Raw genomic sequence first — 22274 nt, forward strand, 5'->3', positions numbered from 1 at the left:
GTGGAGGACCCTTCAATGTATGGCACTTGGAGAAGCACCCCCTCATTCGCAATGGGCATGTTAGTAACAACTAGGATGCAAAGTACGATACAAGCACTCGTACAAAGCAATTGTACATGCATCTCCTATAATGCCATGTGGCAACCTTCTCTCTTCTTCTTCTTCTTCCGTCTCACCTCTCTTAGCTTGCGGATTAGAAGCCCTTGTTTCTTTGCTTCAACTTTCCTCATGTGGGTTGCAGGTGTGAGTGTGGGTTGCAGGTGTGAGAATCTCTCTCTCTCTCCTCTCTCTCTCTCTCTCTCTCTCTCTCTCTCTCACATAAAGGAGGTGGTGGGAATGAAGATGAAAGCCTACTACACCCCCCTGTCTCACATAACAAAGGCGGTATAAGGTTGCACTCTTCTCATACATACATGCAATCCAAGCACAAAGAGAGCCTGTGTGTGTGTGTGTGTGGAGGCGATGGTATAACAAGTATGTGCGACATGCATTAGAACGCGAAGTGCCCTAATTGTTTTAATGACATTGATGTTTCGAACCTTAGTGCGAAGCACTAGGAGAACCCTGATGTAAAGGGTCGGGAAAATCTAGATGTGAAGTGTTTATTCAATCTTAATTTGGCCACTTTAGAGCTTTGCTCCATTATATTTTTGACATTCAGCCGGGAGAATCTAGATGCAGAGCATCTATTCAATCGTTGTGTGGCCACTTCAGAGCTTTGCTGCATTATATACGTGACATTCATTGTCTAATAATTCTTTGGCCAAGTCTAAGCTTTTGAACCTAGCCCCCACTCTTGTCTTGGCAGGCCCTTTGTGGTAACATCGCTTTGTCTTTCCACGACTCTCTTTCCTCGCTCCCATCGAAGGTGGCACTAAACTCGAAATCTTTGCGCGAGAGAGAGCGACAGAGATTCGCCTGCAGCACATCCTGCAATGGACAAAGAAGAGAATGGAGCTGGTCTAAGCCAACAAGAAATTAAATACACAAGAGGCAGAGGAGTGCATCTCAAGGTGTGCCATCGAGTTCAACACCTCATTTAACCTTCTCCCTGCTTTAACAGTCTTCGTTCCTGGTTACACCTTGCGTTTAATGTGCCGTTTCAGGACCTTTCTGACAAAAAGCTCAGAGGACAGCTGCAGCGCAGGGAAGATGTAATCGGAAAATCTGCAAAAACTGCTGCCAAGTTTGAACAGGTGTGTGTTTCGTAAGTAACAAAAGGCGTAGAGACAGAAGATGTTTTATGCTGCTGAATGTTATTGAATTTTATTTCACCATGTCGTTTCAGTCTAAATGCTCCATGCTGTTTTAGTAAGGACATTAGATGTAATATAGCACCACAGCATGAGTACTGACCAACCCAAACCCAGCTATATCAGAGCATCAACAGTCCAGTCAGTATTATTCGTTTTATAGGCTATGTGTAATAGATTATGGCCTTACTGGTTGATTTATACTTGGACCTGCAACAGCTACCTTATGTAATATGCAGGTTGATGTGCTAAAGCACTAATGCATTGATCAAGGCATTGTTCATCATTAATCTCTTTCATCCGTTTTTCAGCCAAGCTCATTAATTAGAATAATGTTAGAAATCAAATTAATGCTCAAGAAAGTATATTGCGCTGGAGCTTCCTCTAGTCTCAAAGTATCTGAAATTGGATATCACGTTGAAGCACCTATAAGTAGGGTAGGGAATTGTTTTCCAAGAAAAGAAATTCTATTTCAAAAAGGGTGATAATCACCACCAAGGTAAATTTATGTACAAGATCCCTTTGTAAACAAAAAATAAAAGCAAACAAAGGAATGCTACTACCTTGACTCTTCGCTTAGGAGAAGATGTTGGATTGATTGTAATGCCATACCATTTGATGAATCTCCAATTTAAGAGGGCCTCTTGTCTCTTGCTCCTGCAATCTGAGTCACCTTGTAATCTCTCCCATTTATCTTTGAGGGTATGCTGATCTCTTTCCATATACAAATGAGGGACTTTGAAGAAGAATTATGCTGCTGCTCTACCTTATTGTGTCTTCTTGTCTACATGTACCATGCTATAAACTACCAACGAGCTCGTCTTTGCTAGTGACTTGTGGTCCACTCTATGTGAGAGAAGTCTGGGATGAGGATGGCTCTTCGAAATTGTGGAGGAGATACTAGATACGCCACACTCCCTTGAAAGATCCTCATGTTTGCAAGTGGGTCCTTTGCCCATAGTTGAAGCTATTTCACCATGAATTATGAGTGCCATGAAAAACGATTTTGAGGGCTCTTCTTCATGCCTTCTAGGATCTAGGAAAGGCCAAAATGCAAAGTCATTGAGTCTTCTCCATTGCTTTTCATTGTGAGTATGTGGTTGGTCCTCTTCTAACTCTCAACCGTTTGTGCCTATTGTTGGACTCGTGTGCCCTATGATTCTCCTTAAGTCGAGCATGTGATCGGTCCTTGCTAAATTTCAACCAAGTGCTTATTGCTAGACTCATGTTTGCGAGTAGCTGAAAGAAGAACAAAATCATCCTTGACTGGAGTTGTTCTTCAATTTTCTCTAGAAATTTGTTAGGATGGGTTGGGAGATGCCAAGAATAGAATGCCAATGCATGTGGAATACAAAGGGTAATGCAAGTTGCCATACTCATGTAAAATGCAATGCAATGGTGCCTTTGGATAGTGTCCTTGCAGGGAAGTTGTTCGCCCTTTTACAATCATAGTCATCTTGAACATGTGGATGATGATAAACTATACAATAATAATGTCTGCTATCAGGTTAGGATTTAGCAGCACTCTCTTTTCTCTTGCTGTTCACTTATTCATTGTGAGTAGTACTCTCTTCTCTCTTGTTATTCACTTGTTGGTTGTGAGAATGTGTGTGCACACTCTCTTCTCTCTTGTTGTTCACTTGTTGATTGTGAGTGTGCGTGAGTGTACACATGCATACTCATAGTCAATAAGTGAACAATAAGAGAGAAGAGTACACTCACGCACTCTCATAGTCAACAAGTGAACAATGAGAGAGAAGAGAGTACTGTTGAATCCTAACCTAACATATATGAAGCAAAATGTAATCAAAGTTTTGTTACCACCAAGAGGATAAAGCCGTCTCCTCTTAAAGTGGCATTGGTTGGTACATATCATAAGAAGTAGTACCATACATTCCCGTATGTGGTCCCTAATCCACCATAGCAGAAAAAATAGTGCCATCACCAAAGTATCCTGCTGCTTCATCAATTGCATGCATGCCCTGTTGTCCAAAACGTATTGGATTGGCACTTGCACTACTAGATGGCCTTGCATTTGGGTATCCAATCCCATTGGTACCATTTGCTTTTAGTCAACCTTGAGTGCATCTTTAGGCCATGGTGGTTGTTCTTAGGAAGCTTATTGCTGCCCAAAGGCCTTTGAAGATGACATATTCTTCTTTCCCTCATTGTCCTTTTTGGGAGAATTAAAAAATCTCTCAAACTCTTTTGTTTGGCCAATTGAACAAAGTTGCAAGTTGTTGTCTTCAACAAAGTCTTAAATTGGTCATCATATTTTTCATCTCCTTTGCTAGTCATTTGCATCTTGTGGAGTTGAAGAGGGATATATAGAAGAGGGAGAGTGGTGGCAAGAGGGGGTTAAATGCCTCTCTAGAAGAATCGGCTTCTCGGTCAACAACCATATTTTCTCCTTGCTGTCCATGTTATAAGCCTATTCCAAGATTAGGCATTGCATTTTCCCCTTCATTATGTGTATTTTCAGAAGGAGGTGCATCATCACTGCATGATCCCATCTCACTAGTGACTATAAGAAGACATACTTGTAAATGCTGAGCTAATGACAATTTCAGCACTAGAGTAAAGCTTGTGACCTTCAATCAGGTGCCTTGGGCCCACCAAGTCGAAAGCTTGATGACAAGGAGCGTCAGTCGCATGTTTATGAGCAAGAGATGTTAGCAATATTGTATGCTATTAAAAAGTGGCATCATTACGTCTATGGCAGCCATTTCAAGGTCAAAAGCGATCATCGTGTGTGTTGAAATACTTCCTTTCACAGTTGCTAGAATTGAAGTCCTAGGTCCTAAACTTTGAGGATGCATCCCAAGGCAGCTATCAAACCCTAATTTTTGTTGTAAATTAGGGTATATAGCAGAGATTGATCCTAATTTCGAGCCTGATTGCTTATATGACTGGGTTTTGCTGAGATGACTTGAGAAATGGTTGAAGGATGAGAGAATGCTGAGGAGAGAGCAAACTTAGACTTTCATTGCGAGAGAAGTAAGTTGCTGCCATGTGTAGACAGCCATGATAGTTGTGCCCATTGATGAAACACCTCAAATATGATGTTGCTTGGTTGAAAGAATCCTCAAACTATTGTTACTTGTTGCTGTAGTCTCGTCGTTGGGTGTAAAGTCCCTTCAGGTGAAAAGTCCCTTAATCTCCGTGTGTATAAACGTACGAGTGTGAACGCTCTTATTTCTATCCTAACATATAAATACATTTTATTCTGTGTACCGTCACTCAATTGGTATACTCATCTTGGGATTCTCTCACTCTCACTCTCACTCTCAGTACTACTCTTGCTCCATTTCTATCTCACACTTCATTGGGCATTCATCACAACAAATTGGTATCAGAGCTGCGGAAATAGTGTGCGTGCTTCTCGAGGACAGTGAGAGTCAGTTCTGCGTGTGCGAGCGAAGAACAAGTTAGACAGCTTATCTTTCATCGAGTCGAGCGTGAGTAGGTGTTTGACTTGACCAGACAACAACCCATTGGTAGTTGTCGTGACCAGATGGAGACCGATAAGCAGTAAGTGTGATTGGTGTGGCACGCTAGGCTAGCTATCAACGGTTGTTTTGACCAAGATCAACAGGTGGCGATGGCATGAGCAGTTGTGACGGCAAGTGACAGGTCGGATGTGATGGCAGGCGATAGGACAGGTCATGTGCAACAGGCCAGTGAGATGACGTGACACAACAGGTAGGTCAGCAGGTCAACGGGTGCCACTTCGATAGCTCTTTTCGTCATTAAAAAAAATAATATTTCTACAATCTGTTCCCCTTCTCACTGACGGAGATTCACATGTATAAGCACAACTCCTAGATTTGTGCATTTTTATGCTTGAAAATGTGGGGGTTTTTAAGATTTGATGTTGGTCATGCATAATAATTGCATTGGACCCAAAAATTGTTGAAATTGTGCACATTGGCCTTGAAAATTTTAGGGCTTTTCATGCATCAATAAAATTTTGCTCATTTGGACTTAAGAAATTTGGGGCTTTTGCAAAATTCTGTATAATTTTGCTAAATGTGTCTCTCATTCATGGGAGCTCACCTCCAAATAGGCTATCCTATCATGCGAGTCCAATACCAAGAAGAGGAGACTATGAAGCAAGTGAATGAGCTCTTGGAGAAGTGTCTAATAAGACCTAGTTCCTTTCCTTTTTACTCACCAGTCCTCTTAGTGCAGAAGAAAGATGGATCTTGTGCATGTGTATGGACTATAGGGCTGTTAATCAAATTACAATTTGAAATAGGTTTTCCATTTCAACAATTGATAATATCTTGGATAAATTGAATGGATTGAAAGCATTCGGCCGAATTGACTTAAAGAGTGGCTACCATTAGATAAGAATTGCTTCTCGATATATTTATAAAACAATATTTAGGACAACTTTTGGTTTGTATGAGTTTCTTGTGGTACCATTTGGTCTCACTAATGCTGCTGCAAGCTTTAATAGAATGATATAAATAATCTTTAGAGTAATCAGAGTTTTATAAGTTTTTTTTTTGATGATATTTTGTTTCATTGAAAAGATGAAGAAGAGCATAAGCAACACTTGAAAATAGTGTTTTAAGAACTTCATAAACACAAACTTTATGCAAGTAGCAAAAAGAGTGAAATTTTCCAAGAAGAGATTCACTACTTGGGCCATGTTCCAAAGATGGATTTGTATGGATCCAGATAAGGTTAAGGCTATTATAGAATGGCTAAAATTGACTAGTGTTCATAAAGTTCGAAGTTTCTTGGGATTGTGCTCTTATTACAGGAGATTTATTAGATGGTTTATAGTGGTTGTTGGACCATTGCATGATTTAATCAAGAAAGTAGAGGCATTCCGATGGACCAAACTAAAGAAGGAAGCTTTTGAAGCTTTGAAGTTCTATCAACAAAGGACATATATTGATTATTCCTAATTTGTTAAAACTTTTTTGTGGAATGTGGTGTTTCAAACGACTGCATTGGTACAGTTTTCAACAAAGAAGGATATGCAGTTGCTTTTGCAAGTAGAAGGTTGTAAAATGTAGAAAATAATGCTACTGTCTATGAAAAGAAGTAAATGGCTATCATTCAAGCTTTAAAAGATTGAAGACACTATCTTTTAGGTAGAGAATTTCTCATTAAGATAAACTATGACAGTCTGAGATATTTTCTCAACCAATCAAATATTTGAGAAGCATATTTGATGGGCCAATTATGTAGCTCAATTTAACTTTCAGATATTGCATATTCCTAGGAAGCAAAATAAGGTAGTTGATGTCCTGTCAAGAAGACTTTAGATTCATGCAATGTCCATGATTCATCATACAGTCTTCATGAGGGATATACATATTTATGATGAAGACTTAAAAAATCAATTGGAAAAGTTTACAACTTGATAAAAGAATAAACTCTTATGTTATTAAATATTTATTTCTTTTGATGGAAAATAAGTTGTGTGCGTTACTAAAGATTTTAGGCCTAAAGTGATGGAAGAATATCATGCTGCTTTTTACATAGCTCATTGTGGTATTGTGGCCACAACTAAGGCATTTGAAATGTATTTGTTTTGGCCAAGTCTTCGAAGAGACATTGAACAATTTGTCAAAGAATGTATTGTATGTCAAAAAATAAAGATGATCGCTAAAAGCTTGCAGGGCTTTTGTAGCCATTACCAATTTCGAGAGCCAACCTTGGGAAAGCATTGCTATGGATTTTATTTTTGGCTTACCAAAATCAACAAATAACAATGATGACATATTGACTATTATTGACATGTTCAACAAGCAAGCTCATTTCATTCTCGTCAAGAAGACTATTAAGTCTCAATATATGGCTAGATTATTTCTTTAACAAATGTTCAAGAATCATGGGTTGCAACAATCCATCGTAGATGATAAAGATCCACAAACCACTAGCCTCTTTTGGTGGGTTGGTTTTGAAAATTTGGGTACAAAGCTTACTTTTTCTTTTTGTTATGATTCTTAAACAATGATCAAAGTGAGAGCCAATCTCACAATATTGGATATGTTGAAGGGCTATTGCTATGAAGCTAACCAACAATGAAAAAACTTAAAAGTATTTACCTTTGGTAGAATATGTCTCTAACAACATAATTTATACTTGTACAACTAAAATACCATTTGAGATCATACATGAAAAACCACTCTTACTACATATTCTCAAAACAAAGGAGAAGATATTTCATGCCGATGAGTTCGTGCGTGATATGCATACAGTTTTTGCCCAAATCAGATGAGCTATTCAAAGATCTCAAGAAAAATAAAAAAAAGCAGCAAATAAGCATTAAAGGCACTTGATTTTACAAGGAGATTCGGTCTGCTTGAAATTTGACAATGCTTATCTAAGAAGCTCTAACAAGCCTTCATTCCAAGTCACTAAGCTCACAACAAGAAATTATCGGCCGTTTCAAGTCTTTGAAAGATTTATGATGTTTATTACAGGTTACAACTTCTAGAGCATTGGAGAATTCAAAATTCTTTTTATATCCATCTTCTAATACCTTATGAAGGGTCTCCACCATTGGAACTTGTAATAGAGAATCCACGTGAAGTCGATGAACAGAAATAGATACTTCAACCAGAGCAGATAGTCTTTCATATGATTAGGAAACGAGGAAGAAAGAAACATTTCTACAAAGTTGCTTTTGAAATTAAAAAAATGACTCGAAAGTGAGGAGAGTATTTTAAAGACTATTTAGAAATACTTGCAACTTATAAAGAAGTTGCAAGACTAGAAATACTTGAAGCAACGTCTTGAGGACAAGACAGATTTCAAGAGGGAGGGATGTAAGCAACCTTTTGTATACCGATTGTTACTAAGCCATATTGGCTCAATGATTCAAATTTATTTGATACTCATATACTTTGAAAGGTGATTTTTATTATTTAAGTGTTTCAAAAATATGATTAAATGTTCATTTTTCTATTCAAGGGTGGCCAATGGCCAAAATGCCCTATAATTATACTTGGGTCATCATTGACGAGATGCCCAAGGGAAATTAAAAATTTAGTTGGGCGGTTAGGTGGCTAAGACTTTTATACTTGGATAGTTGCATTGACTAGAAGCCCATATAATGAGTGGTTTTTGGAAAGTGAAATTGGATGCTCCTAATCAAAGAAATAGACCATGAATTGGTGAATCTATATAAGAAGCTCTCTAGAATCTAAATTTGGCGACTCTTTAAAATTTAAGAGGTTACTTTTTCTGGAAGTTACTCAAATGGAAATTTTGTTTGCGTCAAAGGCTTCAAAATTTCACGAGGAACAATTTTATCTTCAATAACTATATTAAATTCTTAACCATTTGAGAGATTTTAGAGAAAAAGGTTTAGAAGCTTCTCTCTAGAAGAGTGACGTGTGGCAGCTAGAATAGGACATGTGTCATTTTGAAGAGACGAGTGTCCTTGTACTTGTCATTTTCAGCAAAATAGTCTCTACTTTTCAATTTTCAACACCCAAGCCCTGCACCTATATATTGGAGGTTTCTCTCTCCATTTCAAATAAGCTCTTATGTTGAACTTTCGGCCACATGCTTTGTACTCTCCTATCTATCACTCATCCAAGAAGCACTTTCTACTTAGCTTGATTTAGTCCAAGCACTAAAGAAGAAAATAAACTTGCTGCTTGGAGTATACAAAACTTAGGGTTTCAAAATCCTAATTTTTAGAATTGTAGCAAATCAACCCTTTGTATATGGTTTAGGCACTTGGTGCCCGTGGTTTGTTTCAACAAATTCTTGTAAAGGGAGAGGGGCCCATTCTCCTCTCAATGTGGTGTCAACTCTCTTCTCTCTCTTTCTCTCTCTCTCTCTCTCTCTCTGTGTGTGTGTCTCTCTTTTCCTTGGTTTACTAATTTTCATGGTGATAATTGATTAAGTTGGTTAAGTTTAAAGTATTGTCATTCTCATGTTCTTCCCTGTGCTTACATTTGACGTCATCTTGATTGCTGTAACCACGATTCATTGGAGTTGAAGGGGTGTTGAATGTAGAAGGCTAGTAGGCTGAAACCAAAACACAAGCGTTTAGACGTTGAAATATGGTAAGCGCAGCAGCGTGCCACCAGTCGGAGGTTGGAAATTGTTCACCAAAGCTGAGAATAGGAGGGGGACAACTGTTAAGGAGTGTTGGCTTGTAGTATAGCAAAACACATGCGTGAATTGCCACCTAAATGCTGACATGGTAGTTCGTACAAGGTTGGTGCAAAACACAATTGTTTGGCGTCTCCTAGTAGTAGGGTGATAGCAAGAAAATGCGTGCTAGGTGTTGGAACAAACGTGGCTGCAGTCAATGATGGCTTGATAGCGGATGGTGATGATGTGGTAGTAGTTGTGTGAGGCTAGACAACTAGTGGAGGTAGGTTGAGTGTTGGAAATAGGGTGCCAACAATAATAGAGAGGTTGTGGATGGGTGTAACTTGTAAAACAAGGATAGGCTGAATGGTGGGCAGCCTATTTATTTATAGATGCAGAAGGGTTCTCCCAAATTAGGGTTTTGCTTATGGGACACAAAAACTCTCTAGAAACACATTTTTTTAAAATGAAAGTTTGGTAACATTTGAGTTTTAGGGTGTTTAAAAAAGCTAATTAGTTCATAATGCATTTTAGCTCAATATTATATGCTCCCCCACTAGAATTGTAGGTATCCTTAGCTATTTTGCATCCATTTGAATATATGAATGTGCAACAAAGAGAACCACGATGCTCTAAGCTTGAAAAGGTTCTTGCTCTTTCCATTGTTGCAATGGTTGGCTGTGAAATTCAAGTGCACCACTTCATCAATGACAAGTCCTCTAGCATCAAGGCTCACAGAATGATCATCTCTATAGTATCGATCATTTTCAGCCCTTGAATTCTAACATTCTCCTCTCTCTTTCAAAAGGTTGAAAGTCTCATTGTACAGGTTGTTATGTTATTAAAAAAATAAGAGAGGAAAAAAGTAAAATGCACGCACAATCAGAGCACCACATCTAAGAGTTCTTGAATTAGGTACGTCCAGTGCCCTGGTTAGTTGACTCCATCCCTAATCCCTGGTATATCAAAGTAAAACATCGAAGAATAGTCAAATACATCTCGGCCCATGTATTCATTGCATTGACCTTAAGGTACGACTCCCACCAAAGAGGGACTCTAATCCCTAAGATTCGTTTACACATAAAGAATCTGGATCCCTTCATTTGCCACATGATGGCAAGGGCTTAGTCCACCTTCTTCACCCAAATGCAGACAAGCTTATCATATCGCTTGCTATTAAACTTCCAAATGGTAAGTTGTTCCATTGAATTGTAGGGTATCCCCCTTGAAATGAGAATGACATTCAAGATGGCCTTAAAAAAAAGCATGTGCACACGCATGAATATACTCATGCCCACCCACGACCACATACCTAACTGTTAGCAGTCATGTTTGTCATGCCCTGTCATCTCCTGCCTGTGAGCCTCAGTCTGAGTCAGACGAGGACTTTAGGAGCTCTGATTTGTCTATCACTTGTTTTGATGGAGGAGGTAGCTCATTCTAGAGCACTTTGTTTATTGCATTTCAGTGCATTTTCTCCTCCAGTCGGGATTTTATGTGCATTTCCCGGGGTAATTTTTGCATTCTTCAGCCTGCCTCACCTGCCGGACATTGTCCACCCTTTCCGGGATTTTTTCTAAGCATTCTTGGCATTTTTACCAGCATTAAATGCTGGTCGGATCAGCATTAAATGCTGGTCGGACATATTTATGGCCTCAAATTTCAGGTCGGCCAGTTTTTGGGTTTTTTGGCTATTTATAGCCATTTTCCACTTGGTAGTCAGTTGTATTATCATCTTCCCTCCTTCTTTGGTAGGTGCACACTCCGACTCCATCATCTTCCTCCGTCTTCGGTGCTGCCGTCATCATCAGTCTGATCTGGTGCCCTCACTGATACTTCGGGCTACGTGCAGGGACTGATCAGTCCACAGTTTTGTATTCAGCATTCATTACAGTCAGTGCAGATTTTCTTTCTTCATTTTCTGCTTTCTCTCTTTCTCTCTCTCTCTCTCTCTCTCTCTCTCTCCCCCTCTATGTTCATGTTTCTTCTTCTGTTGCGCACTCTCACATGGTATCATCGCCTAACTGAGAGCACAGAGGAGAGCCTCCATTGCAGAGGAGGACACCGTCAAGTGCAGCCTTTCTTCCCTCCTTTCCAGCCCTTTGTGGTGCTGTCCAGGCTGAAATGCAGCCTTCCATACCTGCGTTTTGTTGTTTTGCAGCATCAGGAGTAGGCGACAGTTTTCTAGGTGTTTGCAGCCTGTGTTTGCATCAAATGCAGCCAACAGGAGGTGGTCAACATCAGCAGAGAAGGCGTCATCATCTGGAGGATAGGCGACGGTTTTTTTCTCCAGGCGGCAGCGTTTTCTCTCTCCTCTTGCAGGCGACAGCATCTTCTGGGTCTTTTCTGACATAGGCGGCTCCATCTTGACTGTCTGTTGGTTGCAGATTGTTTGGTGATTGCATATATATATGAAGATGTCTTATCACCAGTTCTTTGCTGATTCAGAGGATGACGTCTCTATTCCTTCCTCTGAGAGACGGAGAGACTTTTGTGCTAGTTCACGCGACGACCGGAGGTCTCCTAGCCCATTTGACCGAGATCCCTCTATTCCCCATTCTCTCCATGTTTCATAGAAGGCTCGTTTCGCTGGCCTTCATATGCCCTCCATGGCACCCTCTATACAGGTGCTTGTACTCCTTCCTTTGCCCAAAGAAGACCGGCTTGATGGTTCCAACCACTCACTTTGGTCGTGTAAGGTGGAGTGTATCCTTGATACCTTCGATCTTTGGGAGTTTGTTACCCACCCTATTTCCCGCCCAGTGGAGGATCCCACCGTTGGATCATCGATGGGTCGTGCGGCCTTATGGGATCGGCTCAACTCACGAGCTCGATCTTTCCTCTTTATGAGCTTACAGGTTTCTATCCTAGTGCATGTGCGCAGGTTGTGGAAAGCAGCGGAAGTGTGGACAAAGCTTGCTTCTTTGTACCATCAGAAGACTTTTGCCCATTGGATTACTCTCGAGAAGAAATTACGGATGCTCATTGTTGATGATTCTTCTTCCATGAAGGACCATATCAACAGGTCGGAGGACATGAGGGATGAGCTTGCACCCCTTGGCAGGATGATCTTTTCCGAGGATATGGCTATGATTCTTTTGACTCAGCTGCCATCTCCCCGTTTTGATGTCTTCTACACCAGCCTTCTTACATCGAGGACCCGTGAGAAGCTTCTATGGGAGGAGCTTGCCCCTCTTGTTTTGGAGCATGATGAGCGCGCCAAAGAGGTAGCCAGTGGATCCACCTCCATCACAGCTTTTGTTGCAGATTCGAGAGGGGGGACCCAAAAGAAAGGGAAGTTGGAGGCTAAAAGTCAGGAGAGTTCTTCAGGTCCTGACTCCGACTCGGAGAAGCCTAAATGCCCATACTGTGGGAAGGGGACACATCTAGAGGAGAAATGTTGGAAGAAGTACCCTCACCTTCGTCCATGAGCGAAGGATGGAGCTAACACATCCGAGCCTTCTACCTCTACTCCGGCGGTTATCCATGAGTCAGTGTTCCTTCATATTGTTGACTTGGAGGAGCCTTCTTCAGTGGTTGCCTCATCTTCTGAGAGGCCTTGGCTGGTTGATAGTGGAGCTTCTAGTCATATGACTCCCCGAGGTGATTTGTTGCAGGATCTATGCCCTTCTGAGGGTTCAGTCACTGTTGGTGACATTGTTTCGGTGTCTATTTGTGGTGTTGGCACTTTGCCTTTATTTCCCGACCGCGCGTCGAGCTCCCTTTCCGAGGCTCTTTATGTTCTTGACTTGGGCTTTCCACTCCTTTCAGTCTATGGCCTTACTAGGCTTGGTACGTGGGTTGTCTTCACCGAGCAGGCCGTTTGTATTGAGGATTCTTCTACAGGGGCTGTTATTGCGACAGGTTGGCAGGAGAGCGGGCTTTATAGGCTCCATTCCCCTTCTCTTATGTAGGGACCTCCGAGGCAGTTGTCTATTGCTATATCCGTTTCCACTTGTCTACCCTCTTTTCCACAGGTTTCTTCCCATCCCCCACCCTCTCCTCCGGTGGTTCCCTCGTACCCTCCATCCCTTTTAAAGGGGGACGATCTCGGTGATGCTGTTGTGGATTTCCTGGCCCCTACTGTTTTAGAGGGGGCTTCCCAGGATCGCGAGGAATTTCTTCATCGGCAATCTTCATCGACGGACTTCATCGACCTTGGCATTCCTCTTGCCACCCCAGGATCCGTTTCACCCTTGGCCTTCCGCCACATCCAGGATCTGAGAGGGGGTGTTAGCAGTCATGTTTGTCATGCCCTGTCATCTCTTGCCTGTGAGCCTCAGTCTGAGTCAGATGAGGACTTTAGGAGCTCTGACTTGTCTATCACTTGTTTTGACGGAGGAGGTAGCTCATTCTAGAGCACTCAGTTTATTGCATTTCAGTGCATTTTCTCCTCCAATCGGGATTTTATGTGCATTTCTCGGGGCAGTTTCTGCATTCTTCAGCCTGCCTTACTTGCCGGACATTGTCCACTCTTTCCGGGATTTTTTCTGAGCATTCCTGGCATTTTTACCAGCATTAAATGCTGGTCGGACATATTTATGGCCTCAAATTTCAGGTCGGCCAGTTTTTGGGTTTTTTGACTATTTATAGCCATTTCCCACTTGGCAGTAAGTTGTATTATCATCTTCCCTCCTCCTTTGGCAGGTGCACACTCCGACTCCGTCATCTTCCTTCGTCTTCGGTGCTGCCGTCATCATTAGCCTGATCTAGTGCCCTCACTGACGCTTCGGGCTGCGTGCAGGGACTGATCAGTCCACAGTTTTGTATTCAGCATTCATTATAGTCAGTGCAGAATTTTTTCCTTCATTTTCTGTTTTCTCTCTCTCTCTCTCTCTCTCCCTCTATGTTCGTGTTCTTCTTCCATTGCGCACTCTCACACTAACAAAACCCTCCCCCCCCCCCCCCCCCCCCCCCAAAACAAAACAACCCAAAATCAAAAAAAGGAAAATGCAGGTGAAATGTGTAAAGAAGTATGTAAGTAATCGTGGCCTAATCCTCCATGAACCAGATATCCTTGTATCACTAGATGCTTTTGAGCGAGTGGGTGGCACTGAAGATTTTGCTCTTGGGATTTGGGACCACCAAACACTTGAGATGATCCAATTTGTACTCTAGTGCCTTTCCAAGATGGTGACCTTCCCTCACAACTAAGAGATCGTCAGTTGGGAATAATTCAGGTGGCTATGTAGAAGAGTAAGCTCTTGCCAAATTTTTGCTACCTCTATGCGCATGCCTTCACTTGCATCACGAGCTCTTCATTCAAAGTTTCCATTGTTGGGAAAAAAATCATTGTGCAATTGTTGAAAAATGTGAAAGTTCTTGAAATTCTCTGACTTCAATAGCTCAAAGTTTGACCCTAGTTACCAACTGTAAGACACTAGGTCCTGATTGCGTAGCTCAAGAGAAAGCTAAGAGAACCCAAAGTGCGCAAGAGATCATCAAATTTTATATTTGCAAGAATTAAAACGAGGTTATAAAGATATAGGCTTCAAGAGTCGAAGCCATCCATTATTCAACACACTCATGGACTCTGTTTCCCATAGAGAACATCTCTATTGTTGCATCCTTAGGTATCTGAATGGGTGCTAGTAGCATTTGTCACATTGGTCATGAAGTGACTTAGTGTCAATTCACTAAGGGCACTTTAGGGTTAAGGAAGTTGAGTCGTATTTATAGGACTCAAGGCCTTGTTGTGCACATCATTGTGTGATCACCACTCTTGGAGTCTTAGGCCCATAGGTCAATGTGCTCATACAGCGGGACAATGTGGGTTGGTGGTATGGGACATCAACTCTTGGGACATGGTCGTGACCTGGTTTGCTGGCAGCTCCTAGGCTCAAGGGTGAGTCCATTTGGCTCTATGGTTGGGAGGTGAGTTTGATGTTCTATACCTGTATGTATGTAGATATCGTTTGTGTCATGTCTTGTGTGCAGGTTGGACGTTTCACCTACCCAATTCAGGGCAAGCTTGGATCAATCATGATTAGTCTTTGCTTGATCTTGCATCTCCAAAAATGCTCAAATTCGCTCTCTTGGAATCACTCACTCATGCTCATGACTTGCCATACTTAATATCTCGCTGATGACTTGCTAAGAGATGGCCATGACCTATTTGAGATCACGATCATCGTCGAGGAGAAGAGAAGATGATGTTGATGATGGTGATCCCCATTACAATAAAGGGGTCCTTGCCTTTAATAGGCCTGCAAATAACTAGTTGATAAACTTTTTGCATGGTTTGATACAACCAACAATCGTGTAATTGCCATGTTTTTAAAATTTTATTGATTTGGCCATATTATTTGGTTCAACTTGCATGTCATACAAAAAGAATACTTGTTGCTTGTCTCAGAATTATGTCACTATCGCTTATGATCGGTAAATCTCAGAATTGCTGCCCACGCAATCAAAGAAGCACGCCATTTGCATCTTGCCCATGTCATATATGCATGTTGGCTTCTTACAAACATTGCTTATTTTGAGATCTTAAAACCTTGGAGCTGGTTTGAATTTACGTTCATATTGGTAGTTTTGGACATTGACTTGGTTTGGCTCATAGTTGGTCCCACAACGGGCACAATTCAATAGGATGACTTAAGGAGGGGAAATCATGGTACATGTTGAGCTTTTACAGGGCTGTGTGACAAGCAAGGAGATTATGGCAGCGTTTGCTTCTATGGATAGGGATGGTTATGATTGACATCAACTTAGATGCTTCTCTATAGGGCTATGTGTGCAAGCAAGGAGATTATTGTGGTGTCTCCTTACATGAATAGGGATGGTTATGATTGACATCAACTTAGATGCTTCTTTCAAGGTGCATGCTGGTGCACCTAGTGCTAGGATATCACTGTTGCATTTGTTGGCATCGTTATACTCACTATGGTGTAACTTGGTGTCGAATGCCTATTGTGGGGTACATGTGGTAGTGGACATTTGGAGGATCTTCTTTGATGGTTGATTTCTAACAACTACATTATTGTATATATTATGTAATGATCAACCATGATTTGAGAGAGGGTGTTATCATTGTACATCTTATGGGTACATGAGGCTATTTACGGCAGGTATAATGGTGTTTGTGGATGTCCTTTTTGTATTGGTTGTTTATTGCTTCTTAGGCATATTTTATTGTTGGCCGATTTGCACTAATTCATGTGCTGTATAGTGCCTCTCTTCTAGCTCATACATTCAGTGAGTTGTGGAGAGGGGGAGCGCTTGGGAAGCATTGGCGGTGACATTGGAGAGCCTTTTGCCTTGTACTGTTCTAGGTTCTCTCTTGGGGCCAAGAGTCCAAGAGTAGTGATCACATAATGAATGTGCTTAATAGGGCCTCGAGTCCTATAAATAGGACTCAATTGTCCTAACCTTGAAGTGTCCTCGGTGCATTCGCACTAAGTCACTTTGTAATCTTCGTGAGCAATGCTACTAGTGCCCATCTAGATGTCGAGGGACATAACAGGTTACCTCTCTTTCCGTACCCCTTGATGCACTCTCCCTTTCTCTAGGCCGCTTAGAGATTGGCAGTCATCAAAATGGAGCTCACTCAGTTAGATGTGAAAAGGACATGATACTGCTGGTACAAGAACTAGGGACAAAGATGGCTTTCTATCAAGAGCATCTTCTTCATACCACAGCGGATGGTTTTATAGTTGGCTTGAGATATATGGACAGCCATCTATCCCATAGAGTCAAATGTGCTATTGGCCAGCTATGCACCTCCCTCACACTAGTTAGAGAGTGAGACTGCCAGATATAGATCCATCCCTCTAGAGGAGCCGTATGGTAGATATGTCATCGGTATGAGATTCGAGGCAGATATCATTGTCTATTCAGGGACGGGTTTGGATCACTATTGAGGATCATGAATTATACTGATCAGCTATGTTTGGGCCTCTTTCTGCTACAGATACGCCAGTTTAGAGAGAGACTACTTAGGAGTAGAGCATTAGGCCACCGTAGGCCTACACAGAGGCAGCTTACAAATTTCTTTCCAAGTTTCCAGAGGATTGCAGTCTCCAAAGTAGTCCTAGTCCCACAGTGCACTTGGTGGGGGCATTGAGGAGACTTCAACACAGCCAGTGTCACAACTCATGCCTGCCAGAGGGGTTGTCATAGATCAAGCAGTCCAGCTTGGCTAATCCAAGCATCCCAGAACTCGACATAGGTGCTGATGACACATGTAAAGGAGGATATAGGGGATTATTGGCCATGCTGTTAAAAGTGAGGACTCCTACCTCTTGATCATGTCACCCATATTTGTACCAGTTAGGCTTATTTTAGCTTTGGCTATTAATTTTTGTATGGCCATATGGATTTTCTTACTTCTCTTATTGTTCTCATACATTCATTACTTTGCAGGGCAGTCATTCACTAGGGTTTTTTGGCTGTAACAGTTGGTCTCATAGGTCATTTTGGCCTCTTGTATATGTTAATATGTTAATAAAGCATTTTACTTCATCTCTCTCTCTCTCTCTCTCTCTCTCTCTCTCACGTGCGTGCGCATTCACATGTCTTTGATCTCATCTTACACTCTTCCGCTTTGTTCAGTGTACACTTCCAAATCAATCACAGTTGTCTGCATTTGGCAGATATTCTTCCCACAAACAACGACCTTTCATGCTATAGAACTGGTTGGTATTACCTAAAATCAGACCTGCTTTGTTCCCCATGACTTTGCAAATTGTCTGTCACACAAACATGGCCTTTTGTGTAACAAAACTGACTCGAATCCCCTTGGATCAGTCCCTGTTTGTCTTCAATGCATTTGCCAACAATTGCTCTTACCATAAGTTTGCATGCTTGTGACAACTGCTCTTACCAGTCATCTGTCAGTTGTTACCATGTGACTTGGCTACTTTGTGCTCATGAGTTGTAACTGAAAGGGGCTGTGCTCAATCTACTTGTTATTAAAGCAAGTGTAGCATGATCCTGCAAGAATAATACAGTTCATTCGGTAATTCATTATTTGGTTTGCTGGTAGACTTAGACTATTTGAATATAGTAGAACTTGGTGGAGAAGGTGTGGTACAAATGGCTGATGTAAACGTTGAATGAAGGCCCATTTTGTAAGTAGGCAAAAACAGAGCAAAAATTGACAGTTAGAGCTGCTATATAGATGCTGGCAAGTATGGCATGGCAAACTACAAGCAGAATGATCCTCAGATATACTAAATTATTGCTGGATGTCACATTTATGACTGTTGCAAATGATGTCTTCCATACTTGCTACTTTGGCTGCTTTGCTTCTGATAGATAATTGATATGGACATTGTAGTCATGCTCATTACATTATGTTTTGTGTTTTGGCAATTTCTTTTCAGTGCCATCCCTCAGCGCCATACCAAACCAACCTACTGAAGTATTATAGCTTAATATGACACTTCATTTTGGTGTGTTTTTCTAGCTGTCTATGACTTGTCTAGTTAGCGTTAAGCACACATTTATGTTCTAATGTTTGATTGAGAAGTTCACACCTTTTCTTATTTCGTTTCATTCAAACTGGCTGCCACTAGTTTGAAATACAACCAACGTATCATCTTTTATCTGCCTTTCAATCTCCTCATTGGTTGCCTATTATTGCTGTATATAATTTTGTTTGAGTATCACTTTCTTACTGTTTGGTTGTTTGAATGCAGTGGCTATTGCCAAGTGAAGCTGGCTATCTTGAAGCTGAGGGTCTGGAACAGACTCAAAATTTTACTCAAGAAGCCATTGTTTCCAATGTAGATCTTTTGAGCTCACGGAAGGCTTTTGATATTGAGCTTCCAGGTTTGGGATGCGGAGTATAAGGTTTCTTGAAATACATGTTTTATTAATCTATAACAAGATTTGTAACTCACCACTTTAATTGCAGTTTTGGGACCTTATATGATAGACTATACCAGAAATGGTCGCTATTTGGCACTTGGAGGTAGGAAAGGTCATCTAGCAATTATGGATTGGAAGCATGCAAGACTCGTAACAGAGTTGCAGGTAATCTTTAATTAGAGGATGCAGATAATTGGATTGATCAATCCCATATATAGTGTGTGTATATGTTTATGTAAATCTCTATACACACGCACGCGTGCACAGAAAGAAAGATCTATTAATGTCCTTTAGAGGCCAAAATTGACCTGCAGGACAAATCAAATAATTCATTACATTCCACTTTGGGGCATCAAGATCTATTAATGTCCTTTAGAGGCCAAAATTGACATGTAGTACAAATAAAATAATTCATTACGTTCCACTTTGGGGAATTATCGCCATGTGAGCACATAAAAGTAACAATGAAATATGAAAAGGGACTAAACTCTAAGCTCTCATGACTCGGGAAATCTTTGATTACAAACATTGGGTTTCATTACAAGTGTAAAGGATAGCTGAAATACATCACAAGAAAATTAACTCCTGGGGAGATGGAGTGCAGAACTCTTTGATAACTGCTTTTCCTCCTTTATACACTGCTCTTTTTCCATTCTTCTTACCTCTCTAACTTTGGCTAATTCTACCGGTCAATTTTTGAGTTGGAGGGGGGTCGGCTCATTTGCAATCCACACTCTTGTCCCTTGTAAGCACTTAGTTTGTTTCATCACTGCTACCTTATATGTTATGTCCATGTACGTAACTTTGGCTTGTGTACCCTAGGACTAATATGAATAGGGTCCCCCAGGTCTATGAACGGGACAACCTTGTTTAACTGTTGTTTTAGTACATGTGTTTCCAAGATGATATCTTGCTCAAACTCTGGAGTAAGCTGCTCCCTGTCCCATCTCGTGGGGAGGCCACCAATCCATATCTTGCTCTTGATACGTTCAATCCTCTTACTTTCCTTGATTATTGACATGACCTCTTTATAGAAATGTGTTGAACCAGATGAGTCTGCTCTTTGTATCTGGCTGGGTCACTTCAGCTTGTAATGACTCTACCATAGGTTCTTCCTTGGCCTTCTGTTGCTCTTCCTTCATACTTTGCAGTTGTTCATGCAGTTCCTTGATGTACTCCTCCTTTGATAATTTCTTGTTTCATTGCTGCTAGCTCGTCTTGAACTTTTTTAAAAATTCTTGTAGCAAGTACAACTCCTGTGATGAAGGTTTTGCTGCTTGGGGTAGGACTGAAGATGTCTAGGGACTAACTACTGCAGCGAATGGCTTCTTTTTCTCCATCTATGTTGCTGAAAATAAGGGGGAAGTTAACTCAAAATATCCCTGAGGGGTTCCCCCTCGGCGGCGCACCCCCCCCCCCCCCCCCCCCCCCCCGCCCGCGCACACGCACACACACACACACACACAGATGTGTCCATGGCCACTTTACAACCCTATCATCCTTGTCTCTTTCATTTTATGCGATGGACCGGTCTTTGGCATATCTGAAAGTCGCACAATGCTCAGTGCTGTCATTTTTGGCTTGGCCTTGGGCATCCGCACTCACGTAGTTTGTGTGCAAGGATTGCTATTCTAGCAGATTACTTCCATGGTTTTGGCTGGTTTGATACTTGGAGAGGTGTTTGGTCCATGGTTAGATATCGTCCACACCACCCTTGTTGTGCCCACTTCACAATCCCCTTCTCATGTCCCTATAGTGTTGCATTTTGTCACCCTTAAGCTTCATTAGTAATTGCTGCATGTCTGTGATTCTACTTGGTTGGCGAGAAGCCAATTGTAAACACGTTATGTCATTGATTCAAACTTCTTCACAACACACACACACACACACACACACACACACACACACACACACAGAGAAAGAGAGGTCTTCTTATCTCCAAAAAGGAGAATGGCCTATCAGACAAAGAAAATGAGACTTGAGTACATATGACCATGTTGTTTGGACTCCAGAAACAACAATGAAAATGAAACACAACTAACTATGTTGATGCTTACAATGCTAAGGACTGCAAGCATAGGCTAGTATCATGTACAAAATGATCTTTCGATGGTTCTCTAGTTGGCATGTAGGATCTTAACCTAATCAATAAAACTCTATAAAAGTGATGCACTCTTCTTGAGGCAAGAATGTTTGTCATAGGGTGATTGGGGATCCATGGCAACAAGTCCATTGGAGAGAAGGTACTCATCTCCAATGGCAAGTGATGATGACTTGGGTCTATTGAATGTGAGGATGTTGGACATGAGGACATGGTGGTGGGTGCCGAGCTCTGCAAAGTGTGACCATCTGATCAACCATGACCTCTTTGACTTTGTTAATGTTGCTATAGAGGTAGTGCTTAGCAAGCTAGCTTGGGAGCTAGTATTGAAGAAGTCTATAAGAATCCTCTGGCTCACTAGCTCTACCTTTGTCTCTGTTTTCCTGCTCCTTAAAAGTTTCTCTCTATGTGTCTAGAGCTCCAATAAAAGTAGTTTGAGGGATTCATGAGCCCTGTACATAATCAGTTTATGGAGAGTCTAAACACATCTTGGAAAAGGCAATGAAATCTCCCTTTGATCTCATAATATATTGTATATTTGCAAATAAGTGCTTCTCAGACTCAACCTCTTGGTGGCATAATTGGCAAATGCATGCATCCTTAGATATGCATATATTTGTCATATCTCTATCATGAACTGGTGTGACGATGTCCGTATTTGTACATCATTAGTATTCCATGGGATAGGTATACATCCATGTATGCCTAACAAGGAATACCTTTGTTGTGCAAGAAATGACGATGATACTGTGCCATCTTTGTGTCGAAAGGTGTTAGAGTGCAGCGGTGCGGAAGCGTAGGACTGAGAGAGAGAGAACGCAGAGAGAGAAGAGAGAGAAAGAGACAGTGGAAGATGAAGATCTGCTGTATAAAGTGTGCTGAATACAAAGATATGCAGATATATACACGGGCGCAGTGCGCTGGACTGCGTGTCTCCACCTCGACGATGCAACCTGCTGTTCACCTCGAAGTCCGCTGCAGTTTGCACTGTCTCCTGTCCGAAATCTGCGAACAGAGACGGAATCTGCGCATGT

At 41.4% G+C, this 22274-nt stretch overlaps 1 protein-coding gene across 1 annotated transcript in view; it reads left to right on the forward strand.

Annotated features, from left to right (window-relative positions):
* The first annotated feature begins 696 nt into the window (after window positions 1-696).
* LOC148040087 (Transducin/WD40 repeat-like superfamily protein) overlaps window positions 697-22274 on the forward strand; it is a 39767-nt gene continuing 18189 nt past the window's right edge. Inside the window, exons 1-4 of the mRNA XM_087696599.1 lie at window positions 697-1013; window positions 1107-1196; window positions 18968-19100; window positions 19186-19304. Coding sequence (XP_087552725.1) covers window positions 936-1013; window positions 1107-1196; window positions 18968-19100; window positions 19186-19304 — 420 coding nt within the window. The 5' untranslated portion in view covers window positions 697-935. The remainder of the gene's footprint in view (window positions 1014-1106; window positions 1197-18967; window positions 19101-19185; window positions 19305-22274) is intronic.

Source organism: Lygodium microphyllum, chromosome 2, assembly GCF_053477565.2.
Source record: "Lygodium microphyllum isolate KBCC chromosome 2, Lygodium_microphyllum_v1.1.10, whole genome shotgun sequence".
NCBI classification, from domain to species: Eukaryota; Viridiplantae; Streptophyta; class Polypodiopsida; order Schizaeales; family Lygodiaceae; genus Lygodium; species Lygodium microphyllum.